Genomic DNA, 22,269 nt, shown 5'->3' on the forward strand with positions numbered 1-22,269 from the left:
GCTCTTGGCATTCTGAGTTGGTCCTGTATTTCCAGGTTCATGCTGGTACCTTTGTGGATCATCACGTGTCTTATATGGACCTTACTCAAATGTTATGGCAAACAGCACACAGCACATAGCTCAGGGACCCTTGAGGGGACTAGTGTAGAGTCAGGGCTTTTAAGTGGGTGTTTGCTTGAAAAGAACTGTGATCTCTTAGGATCAGTTGCTGCTCATTTCCAAGCAGTGCTTGGAGGGCTTTGGGCCCCCTTGGCTGGGTTCAGTCCTTGACCTGTGTAGTCTCTTAAGTCCCTGTAGATACACAGCTGCAGCAGTAACATTGTTCTTTAATCCAGGAGTTGCCTTTGATCTTCAGCCCTTCATTCTCACTCTTCGGGTCTCTTTTTTTTATAGCCTCCCTTTGTCCAGTGGTAAACCTCAGGATTTTTGGATGAAGATCTTTGGATGTGTGCCTCCTTGGTGTCCATTCATGCTCTTGCTAATGGAACAGGATTTGGCTTCATAGTTTAGAATTGCCTGTCATAGCCCTGCTGTCATGGCTGAACTTCCTTCCCCACCCCACCCTTCATCCCAGCTGGAGAGATAATGCTTATTGTTGAGTGATTCAAGGTACTGTAGACATCTTCTAGCTGGAGTGGATAGAGTTTGAGGATAGTGGATAGAGTTTGAGGGTGAGCACAGTACATGCTTACTGAGATCTTCCAGCTGATGGTCTGGGATCCTTAAAGACCATGCAACGTCCTCAGTACTTCTCAGTGCCAATTGTCAGGGGATTTTCGGCTGCCACGTGCCTCTCAACTAACAACTGTTAAGTCCTGTTGCTTCTATAGTGTTTCTCAAATTCTTTCTCCTTTTTATTTTCCTCAACACTATCCTGATAATAACATTATACATCTTATAAAATGCTTTATGGTTTGCAGAGCACTTGAATGTGCTTTATCTTATCTGATCCTCAGATCAGCTCTGATTGATAGCCAGTTTAGTTATTTTTATCCTGATTGTGTGGATGAGGAAACTGAAGCACAATCCAAGACCACACAATTGGTAAATGGTGGAACCACGTTTAAACCCATATATCAATTAATTTTCGTATAAGGAGTAAGGAAAGGATCCAGTTTCAGCTTTCTACTTATGGCTAGCCAATTTTCCCAGCACCATTTGTTAAATAGGGAATCCTTTCCCTATTTCTTGTTTCTCTCAGGTTTGTCAAAGATCAGATGGCTGTAGATGTGTGGTATTATTTCTGAGGACTCTGTTCTGTTCCATTGGTCTATATCTCTGTTTTGGTACCAGTACCATGCTGTTTTGGTTACTGTAGCCTTGTAGTATAGTTTGAAGTCAGGTAGCGTGATGCCTCCAGCTTTGTTCTTTTGACTTAGGATTGTCTTGGCAATGCAGGGTCTTTTTTGGTTCCATATGAACTTTAAAGCAGTTTTTTCCAATTCTGTGAAGAAAGTCATTGGTAGCTTGATGGGGATGGCATTGAATCTATAAATAACCTTGGGGAGTATGGCCATTTTCACGATACTGATTCTTCCTATCCATGAGCATGGTATGTTCTTCCATTTGTTTGTGTCCTCTTTTATTTCACTGAGCAGTGGTTTGTAGTTCTCCTTGAAGAGGTCCTTGACATCCCTTGTAAGTTGGATTCCTAGGTATTTTATTCTCTTTGAGGCAATTGTGAATGGAAGTTCATTCATAATTTGGCTCTCTGTTTCTCTGTTACTGGTGTATAAGAATGCTTGTGATTTTTGCACATTAATTTTGTATCCTGAGACTTTGCTGAAGTTGCTTATCAGCTTAAGGAGATTTTGGGCTGAGACAATGGGTTTTTCTAAATATATAATCATGTCATCTGCAAACAGGGACAATTTGACTTCTTCTTTTCCTAACTGAATACCCTTGATTTCTTTCTCTTGCCTGATTGCCCTAGCCAGAACTTCCAACACTATGTTGAATAGGAGTGGTGAGAGAGGGCATCCCTGTCTTGTGCCAGTTTTCAAAGGGAATTTTTCCAGTTTTTGCCCATTCAGTATGATATTAGCTGTGGGTTTGTCATAAATAGCTCTTATTGTTTTGAGGTACGTTCCATCAATACCGAATTTATTGAGCGTTTTTAGCATGAGGGGCTATTGAATTTTGTCAAAGGCCTTTTCTGCATCTATTGAGATAATCATGTGGTTCTTGTCTTTGGTTCTGTTTATATGCTGGATTACATTTATTGATTTGCGAATGTTGAACCAGCCTTGCATCCCAGGGATGAAGCCCACTTGATCATGGTGGATAAGCTTTTTGATGTGCTGCTGAATCCAGTTTAGAGACTTAAATGTTAGACCTAATACCATAAAAACCCTAGAAGAAAACCTAGGTAGTACCATTCAGGACATAGGCATGGGCAAGAACTTCATGTCTAAAACACCAAAAGCAACGGCAGCAAAAGCCAGAATTGACAAATGGGATCTAATTAAACTAAAGAGCTTCTGCACAGCAAAAGAAACTACCATCAGAGTGAACAGGCAGCCTACAGAATGGAGAAAATTTTTGCAATCTGCTCATCTGACAAAGGACTAATATCCAAAACCTACAAAGAACTCAAATTTACAAGAAAAAAACAAACAACCCCATCAAAAAGTGGGCAAAGGATATGAACAGACATTTCTCAAAAGAAGACATTCATGCAGCCAACAGACACATGAAAAAATGCTCATCATCACTTGCCATCAGAGAAATGCAAATCAAAACCACAATGAGATACCATCTCACACCAGTTAGAATGGCAATCATTAAGAAGTCAGGAAACAACAGGTGCTGGAGAGGATGTGGAGAAATAGGAACACTTTTACACTGTTGGTGTGAGTGTAAATTGATGCAACCATTGTGGAAGACAGTGTAGAAATTCCTCAAGGATCTAGAACTAGATGTACCATATGACCCAGCCATCCCATTACCGGGTATATACCCAAAGGATTATAAATCATGCTGCTGTAAAGACACATGCACATGTATGTTTATTGCGGCACTATTCACAATAGCAAAGACTTGGAATCAACCCAAATGTCCATCAGTGACAGACTGGAGTAAGAAAATGTGGCACATATACACCATGGAATACTATGCAGCCATAAAAAAGGATGAGTTTGTGTCCTTTGTAGGAACATGGATGCAGCTGGAAACCGTCATTCTCAGCAAACTATCGCAAGAACAGAAAATCAAACACCGCATGTTCTCACTCATAGGTGGGAACTGAACAATGAGATCACCTGGACTTGGGAAGGGGAACATCACACACTGGGGCGTATCATGGGGAGGGGGGAGGGGGGAGGGATTGCATTGGGAATTATACCTGATGTAAATGACAAGTTGATGGGTGCTGACGAGGTGATGGGTGCAGCACACCAACATGGCACAAGTATACATATGTAACAAACCTGCATGTTATGCACATGTACCCTAGAACTTAAAGTATAATAATAATAAAATATATATATGCAAATTATATGCAAATTATAACCTCTTCTTGAGGATTTACCATAGCATGTTAGAGTCTTTCCCAAGTCCTAGAATAAAGAAACATGTGTAAATATATGTAACTCAACATCTAGCACTATTTTAAACTCTCTTATTGGTTTCTAGATTTTTGCTATGTTTAAAGGAGCATGTGTTTGCAATAACTTTTATATATAATATATAAGTATATATATATATAATGAGCCACATTTTCTATCTGAAGCATCAACCCAACATTTGCAGTTAACTGTTGAATATATTGGTCTAAATATTATGCCAAAACTTTGAATTCAATATTTTCAATAAAGATTCATGATTTCCCTCCTTAAAAAAAAAAAAAAAAAAAAGTAAACCCATATAAGGTGATGCCAGAGCCCACACTTTTAAGCACTGTAGTAACTTGCTTGTATACACCAAACTTTCTATCGTTATCTCCCACTACTGTTTTTAATCCTCTTATACTTCAGCCTTCTTGGTTCGCTTCCCAACTCAGAATTTGCCCTTATTTCCTGCCTTTGGTCACACTTCCTTCTTCTACCTGTGCCTGTAGAAATTCTGCGCATTCTTCAGTGCCTAATTCAGTGTCTTCTTTTTCATAAAACTTTGTATGAGTCCTCCAAGCCCAAAATAATTCCCCTCTCCTCTAGTAGCATTTTATTTGTATGTCATTTTCTTGCATCATAGTTATATTTGACTTATCTTCCTATCACTTTGTAAGTTGCTTGAGGACAGAATGGTGTTTCATTTATCCCTTTATCATTTGTAGCAACTAACTACAGTGCTTTGTACATGGTCAAGTACATATAAAAACAAATTATATCAAGTGATATTTTTTACTGGGTCAGAACCAGAACCTCTGATGGTCGCAAGAGGTGATTTGGGAGAGCTTGATACTATCTCTTACAACATCTATCTAATAAGATTAGGAAGGTATATTTGAGAGACTATATCTTCAGTTTGCTCCTCCTCCTAGGATACAACGAATTCATTAAAGATCTTATCTAAGTTGCAAAAAACAGCTCTTTGTTCATCTTAAGATAATTTCATTCCAATGTTCCATAATTTTAGTAGTCCCTAATCTAGTAATTGATAATAGTAATTGAATTTCTTGGCAAACAAAAGAAGACCCACATTTTAAGTATCAAAGTTATTTTTGTTTTACACATTAAGATTTCTTTTATAATGTATTAGAAAGTAAAAGTACTTTTAAAAAGTTATGAACAACTTCAAGAGCATTTTAATTTTTTGATAACTATGATAATTAAGATAATTTGTTAAACTGTAAGATTGATACAGTAATTTGGAAGTTTCACTTGAATCTGAAGTGATTTGAGGGCTTTTATCTATTTGTTTCCCTTTCCCATACCCGTTGTTTTAATAAGTGGATTAAAAACAGCTTGACACCTTGTTACTAGTAACATCTTAGTTTTATCCACAAGTTTGGAGATTTTGCACTACCTTTTTTACATAGAAACATGTATAAATTTTCACAGAGTAATAGTGGAACAGTGTTAACAGTGCTATCTTGCTATGCAATTTATTTGTTAAATCAAAGTTTGAAGTAGCCCTCTTTAAAAGGCCTTTAAAAACATATTCCTGATTGAGGAAGTTTTCGTGATTATTTTTATTCCTGTTTTCTTAATGTGCTTTTTATTTTATTTCATTGTTGGTAGCGAGATCATGTACTGTGACAGTTTTATAGTAGCTATCTTATTTGGATAGGTTTTTGGAGAACATGTAATGGAATTTTAGGATGTTGTCCTCAAAGACTTACTACATTCAGATTAGGTATTTAAAACTATTTTGTATTTGTGGCTGTGGTGCCAGATAACAAGGTCTAATTTAATATATTTTATCATTTGTGAGTTGAGTAGTTTGCAAGAGACAATGTAGGGAAGATACTTCTCTAGAAGAGGGAAGTTGATTCAGGTGTCAAGCTGCCAGTTACTGGCTGTTAACTTTGGGCTAGCCACTTAAGTAACAACTCGATTTCCTTATTTGAAGACTATGGGGTTACTGGGAAGGTTTTCAATAGCACTAGGATTTTGTCATTTTGTAATTAGTTTTTCTATGTGTTCTTTTCATACCCAACCACGGTTTTTACAGATAATTAAATTATCACATTGATTCTATCACATTAATTCTTTTGTTCTTAATTAAAGAACACATAAAAACCCTTGTGGAATTACTGGTAAAAATAACCTTGAATTTCTTTATTTCCCCAATAGATAAAATATAGGAATGCACTTATATTCTCTTTAATTTAGAAATTCATTTTAAAATAAAAGATTACCCCATAATAATGCAAAGTTTTTTTTTTTTTTTTTTTTTTTTTTTTTTTTTAAGATTTTCTCTTTTTGAGTGCTTGGTTGTTTGGGGCTTAGTTTTTTTTTGGTAGGATGGGTGAGAGGTTTCTAAAATAGTGCTTTTAAACATTTGCCACAGCCTCCATGGGTAGTTTGTTTTAAAAAATACTTTTTTTCCCTCTAACTTAGTCTTAAGTAGAATTTTTCTTCTAAAATTGAATAGTGGAGCCAATTATTTTATTTGTCCATCTTCTCCCTACCTGGGGTATTGTTTCTTTAACTGGTGTTAACTTCCCCTATGTGTCCTTGAATGTATTCTGGGAGTTCTCACATTTTCTGTGAGATTTAAAATTTGGGGTTTTACTGTCAATAGTAATCTTAAGAAGGTAATATAATCATTTTCTGGGTCATCTGAATCATCTGCCATGTAACTAGATACTACCACATAGTAAAATTAGTGCTGGTGTTGTTTATTATTGTGTTCATGGTATGTGAAGGCCAACTACTTCGTATTATCTGAAGTGTATGAAGCTTTCACTGGGATTCAAATAACAAACAGTGCTAGGAGCATCCCTGCTTGCCACACCCAAAGGAACCTGCATTATAGAGATAACATTCAAGTTGTAGGCAGATGAATTTTACAGATTCCATTTTTTAATAGAGCAACTTGTAACAATTCATTAGAAGTAAGTATATCAGTAAGTACAAAAATAATTTTCTATACCTGTTTCTAGTGATAATTGAATAAGGCACACATATAATGCAGATTTCAATATGGTTGTGATACCAACCATATCTTTAAGTGACTTCCTTAAATAGTGTTCAAGGACTGCTTGTTAATGGTTTTTTTTGGTACGAGGTCTGATTATCCTTAACTGGTTAAGGAAGCCATGAGGTTATCAGTACTGTTTTGTACAGTGCATTTAGGTGAATAGGTATTCTTTTCATTAGAATGATTGAGGTGAAAATAAAAACAGAAAGAGATTAATCACCAGACTCAAAGCTTTGTTGGTGTCATTTCAGCAGAAAACCATTGTTCGTTATGCCATATTTTTTACTGTTTATTTGGATTTAAGTGGTTATGTAGTTATTTTTGTATTTAATGTGTAAATTTGTTCTGGCTTTGTCTTTTTATCAGGGTAATAAATGCTAAGTTATGTTTTGTATGTGTTAAAATAACATATTAAAAGTGGTTTAAGTTGGCATTAGGGGTGTAAGAACACATTTTTCCCTTAAAAGTTGTTGAGTACTTGGTTTGAGAAACCTCAGTCTATGATACTGAACATTATTGTATCATAATCATGATGGCTAACTTTCAACTAGATGTTTTCTATTTCATTTTCTATGGGTTGCTTAAAATTGTGACTTTATCCTTTTCTGTCATTAACAAAATTAATTTCTCTAATACATGGCTACCTAAAATCATGACATAATCCACTGATCTGTGTGTGGGTAGTTGGATATTTAAAATATTGTTATCTGGCCTGGTTTTTAGTTTCTGTGATTTTTGACTGTCTTTTCTATTTTAATATTACTATTTTGGATATTCATTTTTTTTTTTTTTTTTTTTTTTTTTTTGAGGCGGAGTCTCGCTCTCTCGCCCGGACTGGAGTGCAGTGACCGGATCTCAGCTCACTGCAAGCTCCGCCTCCCGGGTTTACGCCATTCTCCTGCCTCAGCCTCCCGAGTAGCTGGGACTACAGGCGCCCGCCACCTCGCCCGGCTAGTTTTTTTTGTATTTTTAGTAGAGACGGGGTTTCACTGTGTTAGCCAGGATGGTCTCGATCTCCTGACCTCGTGATCCGCCCGTCTCGGCCTCCCAAAGTGCTGGGATTACAGGCTTGAGCCACCGCGCCCGGCCGGATATTCATTTTTTATTCATTCATACATTGAACAAATGTTTTTAAAATTCCACTGTGTACAAGGGACTGACTCTTCTAGGCACTGGAGATTATTGGGTGAGAATTTTTTTTTTTTTTTTTTTTTTTTGAGACAGAGTTTTGCTCTTGTTGCCCAGGCTGGAGTGCAGTGGTGCGATCTTGGCTCACTGCAACCTCTGCCTACCAGGTTCAAGCAATTCTCCTGCCTCAGCCTCCCAAGTAGCTGGGATTACAGGCATGCACCACCACGCCTGGCTAAATTTTTTGGTATTTTTTTTTTTTTTTTTTTTTTAGTAGAGATGGGGTTTCTCCATGTTGCTCAGGCTGGTCTCGAACTCCTGACCTCAGGTGATCCACCCGCCTCGGCTTCCCGAAGTGGTGGAATTACAAGGTGAGCCACCGCGCCTGGCCGATAATCTTTATATTTGGGTGGGTCTATTGTCTGTCTTCACTGTCACATTTTCTAATTGTTTAAATGAAAAATTTCATGTTTATATTACATAGTACATATCTATTTCAACTAAACTAAATCTGTCTTGCTGACATATCTAGACATCTTAGTACTTGGTGTTATCACATCATAATTGCTGTAGACATAAATGTCTCTTTAGTCCAAAATGAAGGGTCTTTGAAGCTTGTTCATTCAAACGATATTACTGAAAGACTGGTAAATTCAAGAGGTTGTAGTAGGCACTATTGGACTACTAATGAAATGAATGAGATAGGCTGTGTTCTTAGCAGAGGAGCTTAGAAATTTTAATCTAGTCACTGAATCCTTGAAACTAATTTGGGCTTTGCTGTATGTTGACATTGTTGTATCTATACCCAGAATTGCAGACTCATTGATTACAGAGGGGCTTTTGCATTTAATAAACATTCGTTCAGTAAGCATTTACTAAGCACATACATTTGTTCCTGATTGATTTTTATCTTCTTTAATTTGTCTCTTAGCCATTATGATGTCCCAGATATCTTGCCTTGGAATGCTCCGAATAATAGGGTAGAATCTGTAGGACAAGGTTCACAAACAGCTATTTGTAAACGATACTTCTTGGAGATAACAATTTGAAGAATATTGTTATAGGATAATTATAATTATAGGTAAACTTCCTAAATCTGGAAACCTTGGAACCTGGCATATTCTAGAACCATAAAAATAGTGCTGCTTTAGAGCAAAAGCAGAATTAGATAGAGGGAGATGTCCAGAAGTGATGCAAGACCAATGACAGCCTTGGCCAACCCTGTGGGATCTGTGCAGTCAGAATGACTCTTTTGCCAACTAGTTGTCCCTAGTTGGACTGAAATGACCAGGCCTTTGTAATCTCACACTGATCGATCAATGGATGGGAGATGCCAAGCATGACCCCGGTCTAGGAAGTTCATTGCAGATAAAACAGACTCTAAAGGGTCTGATAGCTGAAGTGCTGATATCTGTCAGCCAACAGAATTCTTAGTAACCAAGGCAACATGCTGGGTGATCTTCACAAATGGGTGACCTGGGCTGCGTGCATCATAGTGTTCACCCTAGGCAGTAAACTGTGACCATTACCTTGATGACAGGATTGCTTATTCAGTGTTCTTTTTCTTTTCTACCTCTGGATCATGAGTAGCCTAATTTAGGATGCTAATATGTGGTGGATTAGGTATTAGTAAAGGGAACACCATTTTCCCTTTACTACTTTCTACTTAGATGTTAATATTAGGTAACTCTAATAATAAGGTGACTATAACCCTTGGTTTATCCAGGTTAGTCCTGTTTGCCTAGAAATACCCAGTTTAAGCCTGTTGAAAATCAGTTAGCTTAGGAGAAATACCTAATGTAAATGATGAGTTAATGGGTACAGCACAGCCACATGGCACATGTATACATATGTAACAAACCTGCATATTGTACACATGTACCCTAGAACTTAAAATATATTTAAAAAAACCAAAAAACAACAAAAAATCCTATCTTCTCGACTTGTACAGAGACTAGTTTAAAAAAAAAAATCAGATAGCATTTAACATCTGTTAATTATTTTTAGTAACTCCTCACAGTATCAGAAGTATCCCAGTTTGTATCCCAATACAAGATAAACTGTATTGTCATTCTACTTAGTAATTTTTAAAATGTGTGTGCATATTTATTCTTTAAGCATTTTTCTGGCCTATTTAATGAATGTTCTGTTTTTCATTTTTTAAGAGGCAGAAATGGTCTTCTGGATTAGCTTTGTATTTTTGCTTTAGTTGACCTTAAAACAAATGAGTTTTATCTTTATCAAATGTTTCATCAGCAAGCTTTAAAATATTGCGAAATCACAACATATTCTATCAAGTATACTATGACTGAAATGACTGGATGTATTATTTATTTCTGTCTCCCACTGTTACAATTGTGTCTATAATGACTTTTATTTCCCTGGTTTATTTTGTAGTTTAGTCACAGATATTTATGTTCTTATTTATCTTTCTGCTCAGAGACTCTGAGACCTGAGCTGTTTCCCTGATGGAGTCGATCGTTTTCCAGAAGGCTATTCTGACCTATTCAAATCTAGGTCCCGAGGAAACACAACTTGCTAAGAAATAGATGTTTTAAATTTGCTTTTACAGAAATCTTTATGGAAAGAAGAAAATTTAATTTTATCCCAGATAGATCTAATAACTTGCAGATCTATGTTGTTCACAGATAAACTCTAAAACTAATTAAAGCTTCTGAAAAATGTCTAGGGACAGAAGAAACTGAGATTCTTAGTGATTCCCTTAGCCTACTAGGATGTAACAGGCTTTCACGTTAAGTCATGCTTTCTCTTTTTCTTTTCTTTTCTTTTTTTTTTCTCTCATTCTGTCTCCCAGGCTGGAATGCAGTGGTGTGATCTCGGCTCACTGCAGCCTCTGCCTCCTGGGTTCAAGTGATTCTCCTGCCTCAGCCTCCCAAGTAGCTGGATTTACAGGCATGCACCACCACACCTGGTAAAGTTTTTGTGTTTTTAGTAGAGATGGGGTTTTGCCATGTTGGCCAGGCTGGTTTCGAACTCCTGGCCTCAAGTGATCTGCCCACCTCAGCCTCTCAAAGTGCTGGGATTACAGACCTGAGCCACCACACCGGCTTCTTTTTCTTAATTGTTTCTCTGCCCTCTTTTCACTATTTTTCTGGTCTGTAGTTGTGGCTGAATGTTAGATAGGGAACAGGGTTCACTGGTGGACTCAGTTTTACCCATTTTTAATTGCTTAGCAATAGGAATCACCTGCTGATTTTAATATGAAGTTTAGTATTATGTAATGAACAATATCTTTAACAGATGGTGCACTGCCAGTGATATAGAACTTCTTAATCATGCTCCCTTTACAAAAGAAGAACACTATTAGAAAGCGATGGTATGATTTTATGCTTGATCTTCAACAAATGAGAAATTGATGAGTCAAATATACAGTCAGCCATCTGGCATTCCATACATGTTTTCATTGACTTGGGAGATCATGGAGTCGTACAAAGCAGGAGTAGCACAGTGTAAGAAAATGGCATGTTATAGAAATATTTATTTCTTTTATTTTAGTTATCTATACTACTGATAGCAACAAATTTATCAGAAATTTTCATTTTATTCAGCTATCTGAGGTTTAGAAAGAAGTAATTTGATAGTATTTACTTTTTTTTTGCCCAATCAAAGCTGCTGGGCATTGAGGAACTGTTTCAGAGTAGGCATAGTTTTTTCCTTCACATAAGTCAAAGCCACTAACCACCGAATTAAACATTTGCTGAGCTTGGTTTGCAGCACTTTGATTGATATCGATTCCTTCTTGCAACTTCCTTTGAGCCTCCGAGACTTACTGTGTCATTATAGACCCCAACTGCCTTTAAAAGGTAGGAATTTCAACATCCTCCATTTTAGTCATCATTTGGATAAATGACTTAAATTATCATATATTTCAGGAATATTCATTTTTTTTTCTGCTACCTGAGCTAAACTGTGTGGTCTGTGTGAAATTATTATCTTATGACATATACACTATTTAATAGTATTGAATTTGAGAAAGTCGGTTCCAAATATCAAATAGCTGAGTAGAAAGTAGAAAAAGACAATCCAGTTGCTGAGAATGGGGAAGGAAAAAATGTGATTTCTAAATCCAAGGAAACTAGCTCCCCTTATCTCATGTATCCTTTCAAACTAAACATATGTTAAATCCTGTCAGTGTGCCAGGTAAGTAAGTGCAAAGCACTGACACTCCTCCTTCTTGTCCTTTATGGACCTCAGGCTTATCCTCTTTGTTCCCAGCCTGGCTTACTGTCACTCTCTCCAGCATTCCTGTCAGTGTCCACATGGATGGTCTTTTCAATATTCTGACTTCTCAGCTTCTTATCCTTTTCTTCTCTGGTGATCTTATCCTCTATCCTACATCAGCTTTTCATTCTTACAGCCATACTCTTGTCATTAGCAATAACAGCGGTCTCTCCATAATCTCAGTTTGAAGCATCCTCAACTCTGATTAGCACTTTGAATCTCTCTCTAGCTGACTGCTTCTAGTACTTCCATTCCAACAATCTTTTGACCTTATTGATTCTTAAAAGCCATGGATTTTACCACCTTGTTGCTGTCTTTCATTTCCCTGATTACCTTTCTTTCTTTCACATCCAGTTTAAATTCCATGCCAATATTTCCTTGGCAAAATCTAATTCTAGTTAAATCCGTCTCTCTGTGTGAATCCTGAGCTGAATGTCACTGGAGCAAAACATGCCATCATGCAACTGGTCTTTAAGTTCAAGGCTGGGAAGTTCCAGGGCACTCATGTTGCCTGCCATCATGCCGCATGTTCTGGGTCCATTCGGTCTTCCCTTCTCCCAGATGACTAATTCATACTTTTTTCCGCCTCCTCAAAACAGCTTCCCCCATCCTTATCCTTAGCTAATAATTTAGTTTTGCATTTTACTGAAAGGATAGATGCCACTAATAAGAACTTGGATAACCTCTTATTGCTGCATGTATCCATGTACCCGTATGCCTTCTTTCCTCCTGCACTCTGAAAGAATGTAAGGGTTCCTATCAACCCCTCCATACTAGATGCCTTCTTCCCCTGTCACCTTTACAAAGACATGGTTCCAGTTATTATTCCTTCTCTCTATTTTATTAATTTTCTCAAAATAATCTTCTCTTCTCTACTGATCATTCCCATCAGCCTGCAAATATGCTGTTATTTTTTCCATCTTAAAAATCTCTCTTGCTGGGCGCAGTGGCTCACGTCTGCAATCCCAGCACTTTGGGAGGCTGAGGTGGGTGGATCACCTGAGGTCAGGAGTTCGAGACAAGCCTGGCCAACATGGTGAAACCCCATCTCTACTAAAAGTACAAAAATCAACCGGGCGTGGTGGTAGGTGCCTGTAATCCCAGCTACTTGAGAGGCTGAGGCAGGAGAATCGCTTGAACCGAGGAGGTGGAGGTTGCAGTGAGTAGAGATGGTGCCACTGCACTCCAGCTGGGTGGCAGAGCAAGACTCTGTTTCAAAACAAACACAAAAAAACAAAAATCCCCAAACTCTCTTGACCCCATATTCCCCTCTAGTGACTGTTCCCTTTCTCTTCTCTCTCCTTCTCTCTCTCTCTCTCTTTTTTTTAAAGACAGAATTTCACTCTGTTGCTCAGGGTAGAGTGCAGTGGTGCCATCTCGACTCACTGCAGCCTTGACCTCCTGTGCTCAAGTGATCCTCCCACCATAGCCTCCTGAGTAGCTGGGACTACAGGCACTTGCCACCACACCCAGCTAATTTTTTTATTGTATTTTTTGTGGAGATGGGGTTTTGCTATGGGGTCTCGAACTCCTGGGCTCAGGTGATCCTCCGAAAGTGGTGGGATTACAGGTGTGAGCCACAGTGCCTCTCCTCTTCTCTCCTTTTTCCACGTAATTATTATTACTCATTGTCTTCAGTTTCTCTGCTTCTATTCTCTAGGCTCACTTGAAGTCACTGCAATTAAGCTTTTTTTTTTTTTTTTTTTTTTTTTTTTTTTTTTTTTTTTCGCTCTTCTCTCTCTCCTACTTTGCAGAAATGGTCATGTTAAGGTCACCAATGATAAAATCCTCAGCCCTCAGCTCACTTTTTAATAGCAGTATAGATACAAGTTAATCACTCTTGGAAACACTTCCTTTTGGGACAGCACATTCTCCTCCTGGTTTTCCTCCAAACTCTGGCTTGTTTTCCTTCTCAACTTGGCTAATTATGTCTCACTTGCTTGTCTTGTTAACATTGGAGTATCCAGGCTACAATCTTAGATCTCTTCTTTTCTCTCCATTTAAATTTACTAGGTAATCTTATCCCATACCTTGTTATTAAATGCAGTCTTTATGCCGAAGACTTCCAACTTATATCTGGCAGTCTAATTGATAGCTCTACCTGAATATCTGAGGGCATCTCAAAGTAAACATCTCCAAACCTGAGCTGCTGATCTCTCACCCAACATGATTCTTCACAGTTTTCCCTTTCTCAGTTACTGGGATCTCTGTCCTTCAGGTTACCCAGGCCAAAAGACTTTGAATCATCCTTAGTATTGCTGTGACTCATAGTGCACATCCGTTTCATCAGCAGATCCTTTTAGCTGTATCTTTAGAATATATCCAGAGTCTCACACCATTTCTCCACCTTCTCTGCTATTATGCATTGTTATCTCTTACTGGGATTATTGCAGTATCAGATAATCAATCTTGCAGTGTCCATCCTTGCTATTGACAGGCTCTTCACCAAATACCAGTCAGAGGGATCCTGTTGAAATGCATCTCAGAGAATGGCATGACCTTACTCAAGAACTTCCTGTTTTTTCACTCACCTGCTTTCTAACTCGCTGTCACAGTAAAAGAGGGTTTATCCTTTAACTCTTTGACTTTATCTCCTACTACCCTTTCTTTTACTCTAGACCAGGCAATCTGGACTCCTGGCCCTTCCTCTGATGTGTTAAACATTTTCTTATCCAATGGTTTTTGTACTTGATGGTCACTCTGCCCAGAATATTTATTCTCTCGGATACATGCCTGGTACACATCCTCATTTATTTAAACCCTTTGCTTAACTGTCACCTCTCAGTGGGCTCTTCCCAATCTCCTTACTTAAAAATCATGGTAGTTTCCCTCCCTCCATCACCTACTCCCCTGTTCATCATCTAACAATCTAAATATTTCCTTCATTTATTTTGTTTTTATTGCATTTCCTCTGACTAGAATGTAAGCTTCATGAGGATGTAAATGTTTTCCTTTTGTTTGCTGCTGTTAGGAAAGTGTCTGTATAAAATTAAGTACTTTAAAAACATTCGTTGAATCAATGTATGAATTATTATAGTCTTTTCAGTATTATAATTTTTCTATTACATGTAAGAAATGGAGCCTTAGAGTGTTTAGTAATCCATGGAGATAACACTTAAACCCAGGTTTGTCTTGGCTCATAGCGCAGTCACTTCATGTATTTATTCATCTATCAAGATACTTACAGGGTACTATAGGAACTTTACACTGGATGAATTGCATTATAAGATAGAGGAAGTAATCAATATTGTGCGTCTTATTTGTGCACTTCTCCTCAATCAGCATCTGGGAGAAAATAGAAACAGATTTTTAACAGTTTATGTTGAAGCACTTTTGCTACATCATAGAAACTTTTCAGAGAGACTTGTTAAACTCTTTCCTCAAACCAAACATGTTTTGGGATAAGAGAGTTCTGAGAAACTCATTTTATTCTGCTTTCTATTGGCAATGAGGCTATAATTTTTTCCAAGATGAAAAATATCTGAATCCCGTGAACTAGCAAGGAATCAATAAGAATGCTGCTAGTTTGGTTAAGGTGATTCAGGTATTCCAGGGCTGTGAATTCCATGGGAGACAGCTGGAATTTACATTCCTTTTCTACCACTGAGTTGTTGGTTCAATGGAATCATAGATTTTCAAAGATTATCAAGCTACTCACTGTCAAATAGGGAATTGATGAGGAATAGAGGTCACAATTTCAGAAGATAGTCTCAGATCATGATGAGTATGAATCATGCTTTCAGTTTCTGCAGCTGCTTATAGCGTGGCAAACTACAGGATGTGTCTGGTCGGCATTTCCCAGCACCTGCCCCATGTTTCATTCATATTTAAAGGAAATGATTGAGCTAAAAGTGAATTCTATATATGAAAAGGAACTGGTATCCTTGGATTATGGAAATGAAATATGAATACCAGGTTTCTCCCAAAACATTTGGTTACATGGCCAGACTGTGGGTATTGTCTTTGTCCACCCAGAATCCTGAAATTAGAATTTCTAATTAAATCCTGGCATTAGCTGAGAAGTGGTGAAACATCAGGTGAGAATTGAATTATACGCTAATAAAATTGTACCTAGTGGTTCGTCTAAAGGGTTTTTAGACGTCTAAGTGGATCGTCTAAAGGGTTTATCAAACTTCTCTAATTTGAAGAGTCTCAAACTGCAAAATCTGCCTCATTGTTGGTGGGCACAGCTGTTTTAACTGGCAGAGATTATTTGCTGCTGGGCTTTTGGAGTGCCCTGTAGGCACAGGTGTTGGCAAAGATTTGATCAGTTTATGCACAGATTTTGGGGCTCCTCCATGCTGTGCCCTTCTTTTAGGGATTCTGTCTCTCAATTTTCAACCACTGGTAGCCCTCGACTATCTTCTGACACCTCAGATCAACCAGACTGAGTCTACTCATTTGAATTTTAGCTTCCCAGCTCATAGACTAGGGAGTCCTTTTGCAGGACAAGCCTTATGAACGTCATGGTCGTCCACTTAATTTCTTTCAAAAGTCAATACTCCAGTTTATGCCTACTTTTGGCCCTTCAATGCCTTTAAATAGTTGTTTGTTTTATTTTGCCCAGAGTTTATAATCATTAAATGTGGGAAGGATAGTGTGAAAAAGGCAACTCTGACATTACATTCAGAACCTCAATAAGATATTTTGTATAGTTTTTTTCATTATTATTCAATTTAAAATACCACTTTCTAATTTTCATTATAGTTTCTTCTTTGAGCTGTGAGTATTTAACCATATATTAAAAAAAATTTCTAGCCAGTCATATTAAGTACTTTAAAAACATTCGTTGAATAAATGTATGAATTATTATAGTCTTTTCAGTGTTATAATTTTTCTATTACACGTAAGAAATGGAGCCTTAGAGTGTTTAGTAATCCATGGAGATAACACTTAAACCCAGGTAGCTCATGCCTGTAATCCCAGCACTGTGGGAGGCTGAGGTGGGAGGATCACCTGAGGTCAGGAGTTCAAGGCCAGCCTGGTCAACATGGTGAAACCCCGTCTCTCCTAAAAATACAAAAATTAGCTGGGTGTGGTGGTGGGCGCCTGTAATCCCAGCTACTCAGGTGGCTGAGGCAGGAGAATGACTTGAACCCAGGAGGCAGAGGTTGCAGTGAGCTGAGATTGTGCCATTGCCTAGGTGACAAGAGCAAAACTCCATCTCAAAAAAAAAAAAAAAAAAAAAAATTCTAGCATAAGAATTTTTTGAATCATCTTTTTATTGATTTCTAATTTAATTACACTATGGTCAGAGAATATATGTAATTTTAATCCTTTAAAATTGTTGAGATTGGATTTGTAGTCCAGTATAGGGTCAGTTAATGTCAGTGTTTTCTGTTTACTTGAAAACGATTTATATTCTTTGCTTTTGGGTGCAGTGCCCTTTGTATGTCAGTTAGGCTATGTTTGTTGAACATGTTTAAATCATCTCTATGTTTTACACTCACTCCTTTTTTTTGTATGTGTTTTTTGTTAGTTTTTAAGACGAGTACATTAAAAAATCATCTCCCACTGTGTGGTGAATTTGTCCATTTGTCCTTTTAGTTGTGTTACCTTTTTCCATTTATTTGGAGCCCATTGTTAGATATTGATTTAGTATAGATTTAGAATTATTTATTTATTGTGAATTGAACCCTTTAACAGTATGCATTTTTCCCTTCTATCTCTGGTATGCTTTTTTCTTGAAAGTCTACTTTGCCTGCTATTAATATACTGACATGAACTTTCTTTTGGTTAGGTTTTTTTTTTGTCTATTTTTTCCTTCTTTTTTTTTTTTTTTTTTTAACAACCTTTCTTTGTCTTTATAGTTTGTGTTTCGTTTCAAATAGTTGGGTTTTTCTTTCTTTCATACTAGTGTGACAGTTTTTATTTTCATTGAAACATTAGATTACTTACAATTAATGTAATTATTAATTGGATTTAAATAATTCACCATCTTTGTTTTTTTTTTTTTTTTAATAGAGTCAGGGTTTCACTATGTTGGGCAGGTTGGTCTTGAACTCCTGGCCTCAAGTAATCTTCTTGCCTTGGCCTCCCAAAGTGCTAGGATTACAGGTGTGAGCCACCGTGGCCAGCCATACTCTTTATTTTCTGTTTCCTCTACCTGTTCTATACTTCTCCATCCCATTATTAATTTACTGAATTTTTAAATGTATTATGCATGACATTACTCTCATTTGCCACATTAACCTTTTTTTTCTTTTCTATTTTAAGGAAAAGATAGAGTTTTTAATACCCCATTGTGTGAACAAGGAATCGTTGGATTTGGAATCGGAATTGCCGTCACTGGAGCTACTGCCATTGCAGAAATTCAGTTTGCAGATTATATTTTCCCTGCATTTGATCAGGTAAGTGAATGAATATTTCTAAGGTTGTTCAGTCCATGAAATACTGAAGTATTGCCACTACCCTTCCACCCACCCTTACCTGCATTCTAGGAACATTTTATTACCCTTTTACTAATGTAGTAGAATTGTAATTTTGTTATGAGCATCTATTTAAAGATCTAATAGAATAGTTTAAGCAAATAGATTGAGGTTGGGTGAAGTGGCTCACATCTGCAATCCCAGCACTTTCGGAGGCCAGGGTGGGAGGATCACTTGAGACCAAGAGTTCAAGACCAGCCTGGGCAACATAATGATAATGAGAACCCATATCTACAAAAACTACAAAAATTAGCCTGGTGTGGTGGCACATACCTGTCATCCCAGTTACTCTGGAGGCTGAGGTGGGAGGATAACTTAAGCCCAGGAGTCTGAGGCTACATTGAACTGTGATCACGGCACTGCACTCTCTGGGCGACAGAACGAGACCGTTTCTCAAAAAGAAAGAGAGAAAGAAAGAAAGAGAGAGGGGAGAGGGGAGAGAGGAAAGAAGAGAGGAAGGGAAAGACGAGACCCTGTCTCGAAAAGAAAGAAGGGAAGGAAAGAATGGAAAGACAAGACCCTATCTCAAAAAGGAAGGAAGGAAGGAGATCGGAAGGGAAGGACTCTTTGTGCCATGCCCATTCTTTCTTTCTGCCCCTCAGATTGTTAATGAAGCTGCCAAGTATCGCTATCGCTCTGGGGATCTTTTTAACTGTGGGAGCCTCACTATCCGGTCCCCTTGGGGCTGTGTTGGCCATGGGGCTCTCTATCATTCTCAGAGTCCTGAAGCATTTTTTGCCCATTGCCCAGGAATCAAGGTGTGTTCATTTATGTACTTTATTTGATTTCTATTTGATGTTTCCATTTTGGTTCATTCTATTAATATCTATGCTTATCTAGAGGAAAGAAAACAAACAGGATTCTTGGAATTTATGTGAACTTAACTGTACTTAAGAAAGGGAGGTTAGCAGTTCTTTTAAGTGTGCTATCCAATGCCCAATTTTACAGAAAGTTCTTTTTGAAGGAGGACTGGTTTTATAAACTCTGGCATTAATTAATTTTATAGACTTCAAAGAGTAAGACCAAGAACACAGCTGGTTTACCTCCCCTCTCTTTCAAAGCTTTATATTTCTCTCTAACTTAAGTCTTTCTCACTTAACTGATGATGGGGTGATTTTTTTTTTTTTTTTTTTTTTTTTCTGAGGCGGAGTCTCGCTCTGTCACCCAGGCTGGAGTGCAGTGGCCAGATCTCAGCTCACTGCAAGCTCCGCCTCCCGGGTTCACGCCATTCTCCTGCCTCAGCCTCCCGAGTAGCTGGAACTACAGGCGCTCACCACCTCGCCCGGCTAGTTTTTTGTATTTTTTTTTTAGTAGAGACGGGGTTTCACCGTGTTAGCCAGGATGGTCTTGATTTCCTGACCTCGTGATGCGCCCGTCTCGGCCTCCCAAAGTGCTAGGATTACAGGCTTGAGCCACCGCGCCCGGCCGATGATGGGGTGATTTTAATAAATTTCTGTTTAGTCTATATTTACCTCAAAGTCAGAGAGATAAGACTTTTGCTTTTAATCTATTTCTTACTTGGTGAAAGACTTGAGAGAAGACTGTTACCTAGATTTTTCTTTTTTCTGTTGAAAGTAAGATAATACTTGCTCAACCAATTAATTATGAAGCATCTCCTTTTTATTGTCTGTCCTTCACAAAAGCTTAGGTCTTTTGATGGCAAAAATATTTTGAGTATGTTAAGCCTTAATTTTTTATATTATCTTTTCTGTTTCTGTTTATTGAGTAAACTTTTCAGGGGATCATTATAGAAATCCATAGATGTGTGAATCCAGAGATGTATATTTGTTTTTTGACCACATGAATTGATTGTGAGCGTGTGTCAATGTTTTATTCTTATTTTCTTATTTGTTTTTTCTGCCAGATCAAAGGTATAAGCTTATCTTAGTTGAGTAGATGCTGCCTGATTTTTTAATGTGAGCTAGAAGTTGTAGAGTGGGAAAGAAGCCATGTGTGAGGCAAGTTATTTTTGTGCTTGAGCTAAACATTAATTCACATTTAATATTTAAAACATTGTATTGTTTTTAAGAACAGATCTTTTCTGTCTGTCCCCTACCTTCTCTTTTCCTCCTTCATTTTCTTTCTTCCTCTTCCTTTTTCCTTTTTTCTTCAGCTGAAATGAAAATATACGTAAAGTATAAAAGGCTAATATGAAGAAAGCAGATGAAGGGAAATTAAAAAGTAGGAACATAAGATAAAGACATTGTGTGATGTGGTTATTAATGTGTTCAGAGGTCCATTTACAGAAAATAAAATAGTGACATATTTGCTGCTCTTTTGTTTTTAAAATAAAACCCTTCAATAAAAATGGCATAAAAATGGCTTTGAAAGCCAAATATAGTTTGCCTCAGGGAATCTTGAGTCTTTGTGATAAGTTCAGGTTTATTTGAATGACTCTTCCTGTATAATATTTGTCTTTAGACAATTATTTTATACATTTAAAATGAGGCAAAGTTTGTGATTTGAGGCAACAAGAGATAGAAGATAAGAGCTTGAGCTTTGGTATCAGTGGGAATTGGGTGAGACTCTCTTATCAAGCAAGTAGTATGATCTTAGGCAAGCTACTCGTTCTCTCTTAACCTCAGTGTCTATTTCTAAAATGAGGAAAATTATGATAGCTACCTAGTGGGGTTGCTATGAACAGATGAATTAATTCATAGAGTGCTTGGCCAAGTTTACACACGTACTTCCTGCTGTCATTATCATCTTCCTCGTCATCACTCTCATTCTCGAGAAGGTCCTGGAGTCCTTTCCTGGGAGTGGAAGTGTGGACTATCCACACTTTTCTTTTTGCTTTGCTATAACTGGACACTATGGTGCCTGGATCAAAAAACTCAGTGGATTAATTTTTCACTTATGAAATGAAGACCATATTTTTTTTCGTGGGAAAGAAGCAGATTTTGACATGTTAAAACTGGAGAAGAGAGTTGCATGTATTTTGAAAGTAGAAGCAGATTATTAGTAGAAGAGATTTCTTTATAGATAAACACAGGTAGATATTAACAATATTACTGTTTTTGCTTTGATGAATGATCTTTGCATATTCTTTTTACTTTTTTATGTAGGCAAGTTCAGCTTCTTAAGAGTAGTATCTTAATTAACAGAACATGGTAGGCATCTGATAAATATCTGTTGAATAAGAGGCATTTTTATTTTTATATAATATAAACTTAAGTGATAATTAGGCTTAAGATACCCAATATCTATTTCTAATTAGTAACAATTGGTTATTTAAAATCAGCCCTTCTTTGAAGCGAGTTTATTGGGATATGTTTTTACTAAAATTGTCTTAAAAAATCTGTTTTTGCAGGTGGTTATACCCAGAAGCCCTTTCCAGGCCAAAGGACTTCTTTTGTCATGCATAGAGGATAAAAATCCTTGTATATTTTTTGAACCTAAAATACTTTACAGGGCAGCAGGTAAAGGTTTTCTTTATTTTATAGTTGTGAATATCTTTATATACTTTGTTTTTTTTTTATAGCTCCAAAAGTTGTATCTTTTTTTCCCAAATGGTTGATTTATATTTTCCTTGTAGAAAGAATCTTGATTTCTTTTTTGGTATTTAGTTTGTCCTCAGGTATAAATTTTATGTTTGGGAAATATTCATCTAGCCATTTTATATTTTGATTGTGGAAACAAAGAGGAATTGTGAAGCGGTAGCAACAATAAAGCGACTATGTTTAACTACATAGTAGGTGCTTAGGAAATATGGATTGAACAGAAAAGTAAATGTGCTCATTTTACTAAATAGTATATGTTTCCTTTTAACTAAAGTGATCATAAAGGTCTTCCGTCATTTAAATCAGGATACCTTTGATTGTGAAGGAGGTGCTGTTAACAATTATGTTGTGCTATCGCGTCTATGCTGGGATGACGGTGTAAAGCA

The 22,269-nt window shown here is 37.2% G+C and overlaps 1 protein-coding gene across 6 annotated transcripts in view; it reads left to right on the forward strand.

Annotated features, from left to right (window-relative positions):
- Window positions 1-22,269, forward strand: part of BCKDHB (branched chain keto acid dehydrogenase E1 subunit beta) — a 289,273-nt gene that overhangs the window by 41,172 nt on the left and 225,832 nt on the right. For 5 of the 6 annotated variants that reach the window (XM_010388536.2, XM_010388534.2, XM_010388535.2 and 2 more), the window contains exons 4-6: window positions 18,172-18,305; window positions 18,986-19,141; window positions 21,694-21,802. In XM_010388536.2, coding sequence (XP_010386838.1) covers window positions 18,172-18,305; window positions 18,986-19,141; window positions 21,694-21,802 — 399 coding nt within the window. The remainder of the gene's footprint in view (window positions 1-18,171; window positions 18,306-18,985; window positions 19,142-21,693; window positions 21,803-22,269) is intronic. The other variant, XM_010388537.2, reaches the window with a different exon arrangement.

The sequence above is a fragment of the Rhinopithecus roxellana genome, chromosome 4, assembly GCF_007565055.1.
Source record: "Rhinopithecus roxellana isolate Shanxi Qingling chromosome 4, ASM756505v1, whole genome shotgun sequence".
Lineage (NCBI taxonomy): Eukaryota > Metazoa > Chordata > Mammalia > Primates > Cercopithecidae > Rhinopithecus > Rhinopithecus roxellana.